This window comes from Syzygium oleosum, unplaced genomic scaffold (genome assembly GCF_021117445.2).
Source record: "Syzygium oleosum isolate NSW1041296 unplaced genomic scaffold, Sole_v2.1 Sole_v2.42, whole genome shotgun sequence".
NCBI classification, from domain to species: domain Eukaryota; kingdom Viridiplantae; phylum Streptophyta; class Magnoliopsida; order Myrtales; family Myrtaceae; genus Syzygium; species Syzygium oleosum.
Window position 1 is genome coordinate 813,395 of NW_026607526.1, and position 15,909 is coordinate 829,303.

The window sequence follows — 15,909 nt, forward strand, 5'->3', positions numbered from 1 at the left end:
TGTTCAATTTAGTCCTTGAACTATTTGAAAATGTTCAATATAGTCCTTCCATTAATTCAAGTGCATGGACTATATTGAACATTTTCATATAGTTCAGGGACTAAATTGAACACATATTAAAAGTTCAGGGATCACATTGAACAAATTAAAAGTTTAGGGACCAAATTGAACATTATGTTAAAGTTCATGGACTACATTGAACAAATTAAAAGTTCATAGACCAAATTGCACGTTAAGTCAAAGTTCATGGACTATTTGTGTCATTATCCCTTCCTTTTTAATGAGTTTCTTGAAGCAGGTTGTCTCATGCTGTCGGCTTTCCATGTCCATTTGTCTAGGAAAGCCACTAGTCCTCTTTATTAGACTACTCTTCAGACATTCACAAATAGAAGCCTTATGATGGTTCCTTAAGCTGTTCGAAGATCCCATTTTGCATTGCACTTTCACCCTTAATATAGCATCAAGGAAGAAACATATAGCTGATGAATCCAGCAAGAAAATGATAGGCTTTATAAATACATGATTATGAACAGTAGAAGACAAATCTTATGACAGCGCTCTATTTTCAATAGAGTGCAAAGAATTTTCTCTCTAATGTACATTGTACAAAACTATCTAACTCTCCTAACTTCTCAGACGCCACTTCTCCATTTCTGAACCGACTTAGAAATTCTTGATAGGGATCAAAGCTTTCTTGCCGCTTTATGTACTGTCTTTTCAATATGTTGTAGATAGCTAGCTCCTTAGACCCAAAATCCTGTTGACTGCAATTGAATGTCATCTTGATTGGGCATATATTATCGAAAATTTCTAACCCAGTGGCATCGTTGCTCTTGCTAGAAACAGCCTTAGAGTTGGACACTTTGGAGACCATATGAGAACAAATAGGATGCACATAAGGCTTAAAAGAACCTATTTGGTACAAAAAAGAATGGTTTTTGTAGTTCCGACGCGGTCCAGGTCTCTTCTTTGTCATCAGCAAGCGAAACGGCATGCTCATCGTGAACCTCAGGACCCGAGTCTGACATGGCCATTTTGGTAGCCACCTGCATAACTTCACCGAATTGTAGGCCAAGTTCTGTCTCTGGATAAAGTCCAACTGGTGCTTCTGAAGATCCATCTCTGACGCGATGAAGTGTTGATAGGAAGTGTACAGGAAGTACAGGACCAACAAGAGCATCACTTCGATGCACTTTATTTGACCACTTATTGCTGCGGAATGAAGGCTCCCTTAAAAAGAAAGGCTGCAATTGCTCCATCTCTGGAACAACCAAGAATTCCAGAGACACTTTCTTCTGGTCCAAAAGTACTTCAACGAATTCAGAGTAGCCGGAAAATGCTAAAAGTAAAAGCTCAATGGGCAAGCCTGCCCACTCTTTCCTCGACATGATCTCACCAACTGTAGTCGGCGAACGAATGTCATCAAAAGGCAATGCTGAAGGTGATCCGAGTTGGAAACCAGAAGCCTTGAGCATGTTACATATAGCTACGTGCCAAGCGGGGTCAAAAGATGCCTTTTCTCTGGGGCAACTAGAAGTCTTTTTAATTTTTGTTCCTAGCTCTGAAGCAAGATTGCCCTTCACAAAACTGTAGAGGTAGTCAAGTTTCAGATACTTGAATCTTTTGGGAAACTTGTAATCGTTTTCAACCACTGAACACAGAACATTATCCACAAATGGAAATTTAGCGTCATCTGCGCAACTATTTGGTACGTCCCAAGTCGCAGAGTATCTCTGAGATTCAAGCTTCCCAGAGGACATCAACCTGATAAGTGTGAAGCTACCATATTCATCGTCATCAGAAGCTGATGAAGAGAGATCGCTCCCTAAAATTCCAAATCCCAAAACCAATTCTCTTTTTCGTTGCCAATCTACCCATTAACATAGAGATTTTTTTAAGAAATCTTCCTTCAATAGGCAGCTTCCAGAGCGACACTCGTGACCTGAAATTGAGAGTTCTGAGGGAAGGCCCCACGCATAAAAAGAGTCCCAAATACCAGAAACTTTTGAAGGAAACGATCCTCTGGCATCAGGTAAAGGAGGCCCATAGCAGAACAGGCTCCACTCACAGTTCCAGAGAGATCCTAGTATGATACAGAAACCCAACTTGGAAGCGTGCTGATATGTGTCATGTTTAGAGTTTGATCTCAATTTGGACAATCTAAACACATCGATGTAGCCTGGCCTATCAAGACCATGGGACCATTGTAACACTGGGTTCATCGGCTTACGCACATCGCACAGAAGTTGATTGAAGCCACGGCAAAGTGAAAACCATCAGACCCAGCCCAAGAAAAAGCAAGAAAACGATCCTTCTCAGTAGACGCGTAACTACCTGACATCTCAATATTTGCTATGCAACATACAGTGCATTGCTCAGATCTAAAATCCACTAGAAAGACAGCATCTGATCGTGCAACCATCAAAATTTTCGGATGCCAACTGAACTCACATCCTAACCATTTAGCACTCCCTGAACTAGTGGTATGATTCAACAAAACTCTCAACTGAATTCCTTTCAAGTTATGTTCCAAACCAACTTTATACAAGACACCCTCGAGATCAAACAAAAATAGATTTCCACTCTCCAACAGAACCACACTGAATTCAGGCAAGTCCGAACACCAACAAGCATGCACAATAGAGCAAGTCTTGAAAACCTTACTACCCAAAAAGACCAAGGCCGGTGTCCCGGAATTTTCGCCGCTCCTCACAACAAACCAGTGTACTGAGTACATTGTATATGCCAACAGATACCCTACATTGCTCAACCCGCAATTGCCTGAATCCCTAATTGAATTAACAACAATCCTGACAATGGATTGATAAAATCTCTTCTTGGACCTAAAAACATCACCATCCTCACCAATCTTGACCTTAAACTTCCCATCATCCTCCGCAGACAAAATCAAGAACCCAATTTGATCAGAATTAGCCCCTGTTGGGAAGAACACAATCACCTCGCCAGTATCTGGGCAGTGAAGTAACTGGAGGCGGTTGTGCGCAAAGCCGGAAGCCGCGTCAGTCTGCTCCGGGCCGAACAAAGCTTCGATTTTGGAGGAAGCCGTGGGGAGAACCGAAGAGCTGGTGCTGAGGAACCTGTTGAGGGATAGCTGAGGAAGAGGAGGGAAAACCGGAGGCGAGACCAGAGAAGGGGAAGACAGGAGTTCGGCTCGAGAACCGGTTTTGGGTTTCAAAGATCAGAGGACCCAGTTGAGATTTCGAGGAGGAGGAGGAGGGGGAGTCCGATACGAGAAGTGGAGACTTGAAGGCGGTGTTGTTAACTGGGAACTTGGACTTCCATTCTTGGTTGAAGTCCATGATCGTCCAGAGAAAAGCCCGCGAGAGCGCAAAATTTGACCAAACCCAGTAAAGATCTCACATGGCCGAAAATCACATGCGCCATTCGCCTATGATGTCCTAAACTAGGAAAGATTATGTTCTTGCGTCAAATTAGAAGTGGTAAGGTATATCATATCATAAGATTTGGCAATAAATGAGAAATAATAAAGAGAATTACATTAATTTCTCCCGGAAGCTTTCATCGTCGCCATTCTCAATTTTCCCAAGCCACCCCTATTTTGCTCTGTTTTTTGGCCGAGAAAGCCCGAAGTGCTTCGTCAGTTCCATTGGACCACTCGGGAACCGGACCGGTTAGTCCAGTCCGGTCCCAAAATCAGGTGGTCTAGTTCTTGGTTTCGGGTGAGAACCGAACTGCTCGGGAAACCGATCACCCCTAATTCAGACCAATGATTTTGCGGTAAAATTGAGATCTAAATCTTGCAATGGAGAGGAGAATAAGCCAAAGCAGCTCGAGTTCATGTTAACAAAGCCAAGACGAAAGTAGGAATAAGTAGAGAAAACTTGCCGATTTGTACCAAATTTAACTCTCCGTGAAACCCTTATTGTTTTTTCAGTTGAATTGAAACCCTTATTCAAACCAACGATTTTGGGGCAATATTGAGATTTAAATATTGCAATGGAGAGGAGAATACGCAAAAGCGTGTCAAGTTTCGTGTCAATGAACCCAAGAGGGAGGTGAGAATCAGCAAAATAAATTTAACCAATATTTTTATTTATTTTTGGAACAACCGAACAAGGCATCTAAGGATCGTTCTAATGCATGCATCCAAGACGTCCTAAGGCAATGCCATTAGAGCACTCAATGTAATTTGATATGAAGAGAGAAAAGCAAAAGCAGAGAAAATAATCTTGATGAAACGATCTTATTATTGGTAAATCACATCACTAACAAACGAATCGATCACTCCTGCCAAACAAACTAAGATTTCTAAAGCTATCATAACGGTGGAACCTAATAAGAGAACTCATGGACGAGAACCGTTCATGAAGTTCTTAAGGAAAAGGAAGATCATGACAGTTGCTGCCACTCTGCAGAGAGGACACGACATGGAACGACTCCTGAGCACCCGCTCAACAATGCAGCTCTCGTGGAAAGGATGCGTGCAAGGCAAAGAAAGCAAGCTCGTCCCTTCTCTGCACTCCTCCCAGCACAACGCGCATCGCACCTTCGCTCCGGTCTTCACCGTGACCGTCCCGTACGGCGAATCAACAAGCCTCGGCCTCTCGCTGGCGTCGGCCCCTGGCTCGTAATCCTCCACCTCCGTCCCCACCCCGGCGTTGACGTTGATCAGAGGGACACGGGTCATCTTACTCCAATTCCTCAGATGCGGAGACGACGTGATCTTGTCTAGGATGTCGGCTTGCAGGCGCTCCGGGACCCCCATATCGATCAGGTACGGATGCACGGCCTCTTCGATGGCGCGGCGACGGTCGCATCGGACGTTGTCGATGTCGAGGCGGATGGAGATCAGCCTTTCCCGACGCAGGTGATCGAGAATGAGCCGCCGCCCGCTCTCGGGATCTTCGGCGTAAAAGGCTTCGTAGAGGTGTAATTTGAGCAAGGCCAAACCTTTGGGCAGGGGTACTACACCATCCTCTTCATCTGGAAACACGAAGTACTTGCAAAACTTCTCTGCCATCTTCTTCTTCTTTTCTACGGCAGCTGATGAAATTCAGAGGGACGATCTGTTTGATTGTTTCGGTCGTAGATTGTACAATATATAGAAATTCATGCGAGTGAAGAATTCGAGTTCGGGAAGTAGTAGGAAAGATTGTACCGAATGTTGGTAGGTTTCCAAACCATGCGACCCGCAAACCTTATCTCGCGGAAGTCATGGAATTCAAATGCCTGCATTGACTTCGGATAAGGGGGAGTGATAAGTCAGAGAAATAGTATCAGATCTTTAATCCATCTTGAACGAATCAATTAACAGAAATCATTAACTTAAGATATAAAATTTTAAAAAAAGTTATTTATTTTATGGTATATTCAGCTGGTAGGAAGATGGTATAATGAGTAATATTGCGTATAACAGAGTTAAACCTAAGTATGTGTACAGTTGACAATCATGATAGATAATGTTCTAAAATTGCTCTCCTTACTCAGTGAGAATTTCTTAGCAAGGATGTGATTTCGGACTGTATTGAATTTTGAGTTACGGGGTTGATTCATAGGTTTTTCAACTATGAAATCATATTGTAAAGGAAGCTTTGCAGTGTCATGGTTGTGTGGAACTTTAGAGAAGCCGATTTAGGTTTACGGTTTGGTCAGGCTGAAATTTTGAAATTAGTTGTGCACTATTGGATTTAGATTCGAACTACAGTGTTTGGCGCCGGTTTACCCCTATCTCTCACTATCTATCGAGAAAATTGGAGGCGAGTTCGCCTTTCAATCATGTGCAGTTATTTTTCCAATAACTCCTCCTATATACTTGTTAGTTATACTAATTACGAAACTAATCAACAGATTTCATTATGAAATATACTACCTGAAATAAATTATAGCAGACCTAAGTATTTATTTATAGATATAGATATCAAAGTTTGTTCTCTTAGGCTTTTACTTTTTTTCAAAAGTCTTTAGAGTTTTGTTTAAAAAAGAAAACATCATGCGTTGCACTGGTCTTTATCTTTAAAAAAATAAAGAATGTGAAATTAGGAAAAAATTTCTCCCCCGATGCGTGTGTGTATATATTATAACTGATTTAGATACTTATATTTAACTCAAGGTTTCGAAGACTTTTTTTATTAAACTTCTTGAGGAAGAAAAGAGATTTTTTTATCAATGGAATTTTAAATAATGAACATCCACGGGTGTTAAACAAAAGAGACTCTTTGAAAGAATTATTAAAAATTTCTTACAAGAAAAGATTTATTTTCGTTTAAATATCCACAATTTGTTATTACTTTGTGTTGTTGGTTACTACATGCCAATTTCATCGAAAGCAATTGATGGAATATTCCACGGCACTTGACTATGGGGTTTATATATTTTTATGTACATGTGCTCACATTTTACCTATGAATTTAATTTTTTGGGTTGAATTTTCTGACAAAATATGGGGGTTAGAATCGGCCTTAGTTTAGTTTGCGTGTGCATTCATCTATCGTCAAATTTTACTTGTCATTCTTAATTCGACTTGTATGTGAGAGGGAATGTTGAAATATCCCAAATTACTTGATTATGGTGAATTATTTATGTTAGTACTCAATAAAATAAGAGCTTAAATTACTAAAGAATAGGTGCATGCTTCCCCTTGGTAATTTCTGTCGGACATTGATATAATAATATCCATAGCAGAAAGCTATCAGATAGATGCAGTTTCAGTGGAGATTCATCCCTATCTATGTCGATCTGTCCCACTATTTGCTGAATTTGACGCAGCACAACAATAATGCAACACATAAAGAGGCATCGCCTGGTTTCTAGTTGGGTGGTGCAATTGTCAGATTGGCCATGTCTTTTCCAAAGAGAGAGTTCAGCCACCATTTAAAAAGGAAAAAAAAATTAGCACATGAAAATCTATGAGCAGTAAGGTATTATATTCATTTTCCTTTCGAAATTGAAAAATAAAATAAAATAAAAATTGAATTGACAGTGTGGGAGCCTGAGGTCTTGCATATATGTTTTGTGGAAAGGGGTGAAGAATGTATGGGGCAAGTGACAAATGATAAGGTTTTGAGTGTTCCTATGAAAGATTTGTGCCCCCCCTCTCAGGGCACTGCAACAGTTATGCTGTCTGAAATGGTGAAGTTGCAAACCCAGAAGGGAGAATATGGCCGAAGTTCAGATCCTGTAGAGAAAAGTGAAGCAAAGAGAGGATGGGCCAAACCCCACAATGAGTTTGAATTGGAAGGTGTATGTTGGGTGAAATAAAAAAACATAGACAAGAGGCCAAATCCACGCAAGCTGAATTCATGCCTAAATGCAAATCCAATGGCTCATCCACAGCTACAACCAATGTACGTGGTGCAAGGTACAGTTCCGGCAGGAGGGCCGAGTCTATTTTGTCCACACTTTCTCATTGTTGCATATGAGTATTTGTACAAGCGTGGAGTAACGCGGAGTAACGCTGACGTGGTGAATAGAGCGAATGGCAATATATAGATATCACGGAATTTGTTAGATATCATTGCTACAATTTATCACATTGTTAACAGTCGAGTAGAGACCATAAAATGATGGGTATCGGAAAGAAAAGCTTTAGTTCGTGACTTATTCGTGCTTGGGAAATCCGGGTTTGACTCGACATTGACCAAGGCAAAGGTCAGATTCACCACGACTCAAGACATGCAATCGATTTGGGAAGTGCATATAATCAAAGGATGTTGCCGGAGGCAAGCAGGGGAAGAAAGCAAAGTGATAAGAAACCGCCCTTTTGACCCCTATACTTTCTGGTGTGATTAAAATACAGGATCTGTCATATTGGATGAAAATCAATTGCCCCTTATTTTGTTCTAATCTGCTATCTCCCTATTATAGGGTCACGACTCGTGTCCATCAAATTTATTTCTTACTAAACATAATCACATCTCCATCAAACCCCTTCAATCATTTTCATAATAGTTGTAACCTCTATTAAAATTGGTACGATTGAAGTCATCGTTGCCGGCGCCGCCAGGCCATGCGACCACCGAGTCCCATGCCACCTCCATGCCTCTCTCTACTCCTATTAAGCTCTCTCTCTCTCTCTCTCTCTTCTGTGCTTTCTCGACTGGCAAGCTCAATTGCTTCTTCTTCAGGCGGTCGTGATCGCAGTCTGTGGTCAAACAGTGAGGCTTCGTGGAGGAGGCGCTGCCCCAAGACCAAGAGGAGACACCTACAGTTTTGAAGACTCGACAGCCATGGCTATGGAGGTCATGAATCAATCCGAGCACAAGATAACATCAAAATGAATTCCATACATCGATATCGAAACGACTTAATTACACCATGAACAAATTCGTCTGTTCTCCAAAAATTCCAAAACCTGTGACATCCGATTTTTATAACGATCAATTCCATCTTAAGCTAATAAACTCTACGCTTTAATTATTTCATTCTACACAGTGTTGTCTCTCATTTGTTAAATTCGTGCAGTACTGCTGTCTCTATCAAAACCCTAAGACGTCTTTTTTATGATCCGAACCAAGAGCATGGACCAACATGAGGTCGACCCACGTAAGGATTCACATGCATCCTGACAAAAAATGTCATAAATAGGTGCATTCACAGGTCCATATAAGGCAAAGCCTGTTTGTGCATGTAATGCATCCTTGAGGTGACAATGAATTTTAGGCACGGGCGGCTCGTGACTCGTACCTCTCCACCTCATAACTTGCTATAGAGATTTAAAGAGAGAGAAGCTGGACAATACGAACCGGTATCTCTTTGAGGTGTGTGATCACTTCCACCTGTTTTTGGAGATATATCTATATACGAGATAAAAAAAAAAACCATTTCAAAGAAGACCCTTGTTTTTTCTTTATTTCTCTCGCTTTGCCATTATGTTAAGAGTTTGCTAGATTTCGTACCTCGTCTCGCCTCATAGAATAGCACTCTAGTCATGACACGGTTAGTTGTCAAGCCCTTGAGTAGGCGACGATTATCGCGAGTGCTATGGAAGCATTTGTTCACGATTGAGTCGTCATTACTTAAACTCTTGAATCCAAAGTTATCACCCGATGTTCAATCCTAAAGACAATTGACTGTCTAGTGATTCGATTCTCTTTGCACGAAAGAAGAGCAGGCAACATCGCCCCGACATTGCTTCTTCAAAATCAAACGCGATATTTTAATAAAAATGTTAAAGAGTACTATTCTTAAATGCATCTGCTAAAAGTTATCAGTTATGTTTTCGAAACATGAGTAATTTCTTTGAAGCGGGTGTCTTTTTTCTTCTTCTTCTTCTTCTTTTTCTTCTTCTTCCTCCTTAAGCAGGTGTCTTTCTTCGAAAACGGGTCTTTTTGAATTTTCAAAGTACGTTCTATGTATGCTTACTATTTTTAATGACGTTAACTAGTGTTTTATGGACACTTATAAACAAAACCCTAATTAATTTAGGGAAAATGCCACCAAAAACCTCAAACTATACCACTCGTGACACATTTACCCTGAACTTTTTTTTTGTGACACAAAAAATCCCAAACTATGCCACTTGTGACAAATTTACCCTGAGCTTTTTTTTATGACACAAAAAACCTTAAACTATGTTACTTGTGACACATTTACCCCGTAATATTTTGACCCATGGGCATTTTCGTCTTTTTTCCTTTTTTCTTTTTTTTTCCTTTCTTCTCCGGCGGAGGGAAGACGGCGAAGGCAGTCCTCGCCGGCGGTGGGTTGGGCGAGGGTCGCCTCGCCTAGGTGGGCGAGGGCAGCCTCACCTGACGCCGGCAAGGGTCGCCCTTGCCCGCCCAGGCGTGGGCGACCCTTGCCGGTGTCGAGCGAGGGTCGCCCTCACCAGATCCGGCGTCGGACGAGGGATACCCCTCGGGACAGCGAGGCGACCTCGCCCAACGCCGTCCGGGTCGCCAGCCGGCGCCGGGCGACCCTTGCCAGTGGGCGAGGCGGCCTCGCCCACGCGTCGGGTCCCCACGGGCGGGCGTCGGGCGACCCTTGCCTGGCGTCGGGCGAGGGCGGCCTCGCCCGCCCGAGGCGTGGGCGACCCTCGCCGGCGTGGGCGACCTCGCCAGATCCGGCGAGGGCAACCCTCACCTAACCCACCGCCGGCGAGGGCCGCCCTCCGCCGGAGAAGAAAGGAAAAAAAAAAAAGGAAAAAGATTAAAATGCCCATGGGTCAAAGTATTATAGGGTAAATGTGTCATAAGTAGCATAGTTTGGGGTTTTTCGTGTCATAAAAAAAAGTTGGGGGTAAATTTGTCACAAGTGGCATAGTTTGGGATTTTTGGTGGCATTTTCCCATTAATTTATAAGGATAATGACATAATTAGTTCCTGAACTTTAACCCAATATGCAACGTGGTCCCTGAACTTTAATTTGTTCAATGTGGTTCCCAGATTTTTTGTACATGTTCAAGTTAGTTCCTGAACTATCTGAAAAGGTTCAATGTCATCCTTCAATAAATTCAAGTTCAGGGACAATGTTAAACATTTTCATATAGTCCATGGACTATAATTGAACATGTATCAAAAGTTCAAGGACCACATTGAACAAATTAAAAGTTCATGAGCAATATTGCACATTAAGCCGAAGTTTAGGGACCACATTGAATAAATTAAAAGTTCAGTGATCACATTGCATATTGAATCAAAGTCCATAGACCATTTGTGTCATTTTTCCTAATTTCTACAAAGCTAGGTGAAGGCCCAAGGACTACTTGCAACCTTGGAGACAAATCCCAAAACCGATTGTTGAAGAAAATAGCTTCTTTAGACTATAAGGACATCGATAATATATATCGTCTAGAACAAGAGGGGAAACAACTTAATGCGCATGGCAAGAACCATTCTGCTCTAATGCATTCTACAGTCGAAATGATTCTTTTTTATTCTGTGCCCGGGAACTGATTCTGAGCATTTGAAGGCGTTTGGTAACGGCCCAAAATTTCTATTCTTGAAATAGTAAAAGAACAAAAATGCGTTTGGTAACGGCATAAAATTTCTTTTTATTAATAATATTTTAATAACATTTTAAATATTTTAATATTTCTTTCTTTTCTTTTTTTCTTCTCCTCCTTCTTGGCCATGGCCGGTAAAATATTTTTTAATTAATAATAATTTTATTAAAAATATATTTTTTATTTTTTTTTGCCATGGTCGGTAAAAAATTTTCTTATAAATTATTTTTTTATTAATAATTGTTTTAAAAATATTTTACTAAAAATATTTTTATTGAAAATATTTTACTAAAAATATTTTTATTGAAAATATTTTTTTCTTTTTTTTTTCGCCATGGCCTGGTCGCTGGCCATGGCCGGTAAAATATTTTTTTATTAATAATATTTTAATAAAAAAAATTATTGAAATTATTTTTTTTATTTTTTTTTTACCATGGCCTGGTCACTGGCCATGGCTGGTAAAATATTTTTTTATAAATAAAAATATTTTTATTGAAAATATTTTTTTTATTTTTTTCGCTATGGCCTGGTCGCTGGCCGGTAAAATATTTTTATTAATAATATTTTTTTTATTTTTTCGCCATGGCCTGGTCGCTGGCCATGGCCGGTAAAATTTTTTTTATTAATAATATTTTTTTTATTTTTTTCTCCATGGCCTGGTCGCTGGCCATGGCCGGTAAAAATTTTTTATTAATAATATTTTTTTATTAAAATATTTTAATCTCGCCAGATACGGCGAGGGTGGCCCTCGCGCCGGACATTATTTTCTATTATAAAAAACAAGAAAAAGAAGAAGAAAAAAAATCGATTCTCATTTTTGTTCCTGAATCAAGAAGCTACTTTTTTTTATTCTTGATTCTCGCTTCCAAAATCGATTACAGGCACAAATTTGCAAGAATTTGTGCCCAGAATAAAAAAATTAAGCAAACGGATTTCTATTCCCAAACTGATTCTGGGAACAAAAGAACAGAATCAAAAACTATTTGGCAAGTTGCCATGCGCAGCCTTAATTTCTCAAATCCTCCACCTCCACCGCACTTTTAGCTTTTTGAGCTTTAGCAAAAAAAAGAGAGTGTCTTTTGACTGCAATACAAAGCACAATGGCACCCCCACAACCTTTTGTATCAACCAAAAGGGAGAAAAAGAGGAGATCCTAGCTTTGATCAAATACGTATTTACTCGTTTCTTTTCTCGTGGTTGTCATCGGATGATATCGCGTATCAGTTTTTGCCCATCAAATTAAGGGTTGCTTAGGGTCCCATTAAGGAAAAATTTTACAAGATACCAATTGCACAAGCACAAGGACCACATCAGAAAATCAATGGAAGTTCAACGGACCAAGTTCATAAAATATATGAAGAAGACTACATAAAATAATAGTAAGTTCATACATATTCCTCACTGGAAGACACTATGGAGGGGAGGAGAACAAACCCTAGTGGGCAAGCTCAGTCCTCATGTCAGCCGAAGCAAAGCATGCATGACACGCACTGCTGACTAAAACCCACAACGAGAATCTTGACGCATCGTATTCTCTTTCTTGGCAGATTTAAGATCTCGATTAATTAATAGCTAATCAAGCTGCAGGGCGGACGTGTTTGGCATGTGATTTTCCACATAAGCAATTTGCCAAATTTAGCAAGTGACAACATGCCCTTTTCTTTCTTGGACACTGGTTTATGATGTGCCCTTCTTCTTTTTTTTCAATTAACTCGCTTGTGCTCTGACTTAATTTTGGCTGTATTATGCGATAATCCGCCATTTTTTTGTTTATAATTATGGTGGCAAAGCTGTGATATTCTGGGAAAGCTGTGGGGAACTCTGCTTTTTCACTTCTAAAGCACGTGAACCTTTTTGCTCTCGAAGTTAGTAACTCCGGTAGACGGAGAAAAAAGGCAGTTGCCCCTTGTAATTTTTTGAAATGAAATTGATATGCCTACCTTGCTCGAAAATTACATGCAATTAGACCGTTTAATTAAGTTGAAGATGGCTAAAGTTAAATGTAATTGGGATAACGGCAAAAATGGTCCCTGAACTTTAATCAAACATGCAATATGGTCCCCGAACTTTTAATATATTCAATATGGTCCCTAAACTTTTAATTTGTTTAATGTAATCCTTAGACTTTTGGTACATATTTAATGCAATTTATGAAGTATATGAAAATGTTCAATGTGGTCCTTCTATTTATTTAAGATCACAAACAACTTTGAATATTTTTATATCAAAAGTTCATGGACCACATTGAATAAATTAAAAGTTCAGGAACCACGTTACATATTAGATTAAAGTTCAAATACCACAATGAATAAATTAAAGATTCAGGGATCATATTGCATATTAGGCCAAAGTTCAAAGATCATTTATGTCGTTTTTCTAATGTAATGAAACTGTCTAATCCAGTTTTATAAGAATAGATATGTTTATTTTTGTTGGCGACCACTTTAATTTACACTTTACGAAATCCTGGCAGAGATGGCCCAAGCTCTATATAAAAAGCATGCCGCGAGCAAGAGAGAACCTCTCTCTCTGTCTCCCCCTAAAAGCCATGGCTCACTCTTCGAAAGATGACTCCGACTACGACAGCAGCTCCGGCGCCTCCTCCCTCACCGTCCCCGGCACCGGCCGTCGCAGCTGGCTGAGCAGCGGCAACCTGAGCAGCTTCAGCAGCAGCCGCCGCACCTCCATCTCCTCCTCCTCCGCCTCCTCCGCCGCCGACTCGTCCCTCTCCTACTCCTCCTCCTCCCACCACCTCAAGCCCCACAAGTCCAACCACGCGGCCTGGGAGGCCATGAGCCGCCTCCGGTCCTCCGCCCCCGGCGGCCGCGTCGGCCTCGACCACTTCCGCCTCCTCCACCGCCTCGGCAGCGGCGACATCGGCAACGTCTACCTCTGCCAGATCCGGAGCGCCGCCGCGGGGGCGCTGGCCTCCCAGCAGCACCGGAGCCAGCTCCCCCGCCCGTGCTTCTACGCGATGAAGGTGGTGGACCGGGAGGCGCTCGCCGCGCGGAAGAAGCTGCAGAGGGCCGACATGGAGAAGGAGATACTGGGGATGCTGGACCACCCCTTCCTGCCGACGCTGTACGCCGAGTTCGACGCCAAGCATTATTCCTGCCTGGTAATGGAGTTCTGCCCCGGCGGCGACTTGTACGCCGCCCGCCTCCGCCAGCCCGGCAGACGGTTCAGCCTCTCGACCGCTAAGTGAGTACACTACTACATGTTCTCTTCTTCAGACAATTCATTAGTAACACCTCGAACATCACATTCTACGTAACCAAAACAAAGTTCGAAATCGATAATGTCACGAGCCATGAGCCTACCCAAATGATGATTTAGTAATATATTATGTCCCTAAAAATGAATATCACACTATGCTTTTTCGCTACCTTTTTTGCTTTCCAAAGCTTGCATATATGGATAACGAAGCTCATTCAAACCTTGACCGGTTTAGGTCGAATTTTCGAATAGAAAGGACAAGAGTTCCCGAGGCAAGTTTTGAGTTTAAAGAGCTGGCCTACGCCTAGGCACACCTAACATTACTACGAATTGCTTTGTCATGATTGCGGTCACTGTGCTTCGAGATCGTACAGTGACTGTAGTGAGGATATAAAACAAACCATTACCATATGATTATTTTTTTAATTAATAAGATTAAAGAGGCTAATGATTTTGATTCAATTATGCAGGTTCTATGCGGCGGAGATCCTCCTGGCCCTGGAGTACCTCCACATGATGGGCATCATCTACCGGGACCTCAAGCCGGAGAACGTCCTCGTCCGCGACGACGGCCACATCATGCTCTCCGACTTCGACCTCTCCCTCAAGTGCGATGTCGTCCCGAAGCTAATCAGGCACCCGAAGCCCGTCACGGTAACCCGAGACTTCGACGCCGACCGCGCTCCCTCCTGCACCTCCCCCATCGAGCCCGTGCTCTCGTGCCTCCTGCCCTCCTCCTCCCGGAGGAAGAGGCCGACCGTCACGACCACAATCACCCTCCGCCCCGACGACGGCCACCCCGAGGAGTATAACCACTACTACTACGACGCGGAGCTCGTGGCGGAGCCGGTGGCCGCGCGGTCGAGGTCCTTCGTGGGGACCCACGAGTACCTCGCCCCGGAGGTGATCTCGGGCCAGGGACACGGGTCGGCCGTGGACTGGTGGACCCTGGGGGTGTTCCTGTACGAGATGCTGTACGGGCGGACGCCGTTCAAGGGCGAGAACAACGAGAGGACCCTCGTGAACATCCTCAAGGCGCCGCTGACGTTCCCGAGGATCGGCGTCAGCAGCGCGAGGGAGTACGAGGAGATGGTCCGGGTGCAGGACCTCATCGCGAAGCTGCTCGCCAAGAACCCGAAGAAGAGGCTCGGGAGCGCGCGAGGGTCGGTCGAGGTCAAGCGGCACGAGTTCTTCCGGGACGTGAGCTGGGCCCTGATCCGGACCGTGCGGCCGCCGGAAGTCCCCGGCGACGCCGCGTTCAAGCTCGCGTGCAGGAGCACCAGCTCGCTGCCGAAGCTGATGAGCAAGAAGGAGAGGGAGGCTCCGTACCAGATCCCTCATCACTTTGAGTATTTCTAAGTGTGTACATATCGAGCGTTGTGTACTGTCGTTGTTCGATTGACTCTAGGGCTAAAACAGCAAAGTTTGATAGTTAATATAGCATGTATGACACTAAGAAATAGTCCCATTTTCTTGTTTTTGAAAGTTTGGGTGTTTCTACTACATCGTTTTATTTTATCAAATAGAGGTTACTTCAATTTGCACATCCTTTTTCTATGGCATCATTGTGGAGCAAGTATTATAAAAACCCAAATTGCTACGCCGTGATTGATTTTACCCACCATATATCGTCATAGATCAAAGCCCATGCAAAATTTCGGCATCGTTGCCACGAATAAGTTTCAACATTATGCATTTTTTTAACTTTTCTAATGACGACATTCCGCTCTATGATCACTAGATAGATTGTAAACAATTAAGTTGGGAGGTCG

General features: G+C 42.5%; 1 protein-coding gene and 1 pseudogene across 1 annotated transcript; one reads left to right on the forward strand and one right to left on the reverse strand.

Annotated features, from left to right (window-relative positions):
- Positions 1–501: 501 nt before the first annotated feature.
- On the reverse strand, positions 502–3,329 carry LOC115693137 (uncharacterized; annotated as a pseudogene).
- A 10,102-nt stretch (positions 3,330–13,431) lies between these two features.
- LOC115693136 (protein kinase PINOID 2) lies at positions 13,432–15,683 on the forward strand. Its single transcript, XM_030620102.2, has 2 exons — positions 13,432–14,122; positions 14,608–15,683. Exons 1-2 carry the CDS (start codon positions 13,470–13,472, stop codon positions 15,494–15,496), a joined length of 1,542 nt encoding a protein of 513 aa, XP_030475962.1. The 5' UTR covers positions 13,432–13,469; the 3' UTR covers positions 15,497–15,683.
- The last annotated feature ends 226 nt before the right edge of the window (positions 15,684–15,909 follow it).

What these genes read in the sequence shown, in the direction of transcription:
- LOC115693136 (XM_030620102.2), top strand. Translation starts at nt 13,470, where the DNA reads ATGGCTCACTCTTCGAAAGATGACTCCGACTACGACAGCAGCTCCGGC. An exon ending in TTCAGCCTCTCGACCGCTAA is followed by an intron (nt 14,123 to 14,607) that starts GTGAGTACACTA and finishes TCAATTATGCAG; the next exon opens with GTTCTATGCGGCGGAGATCC.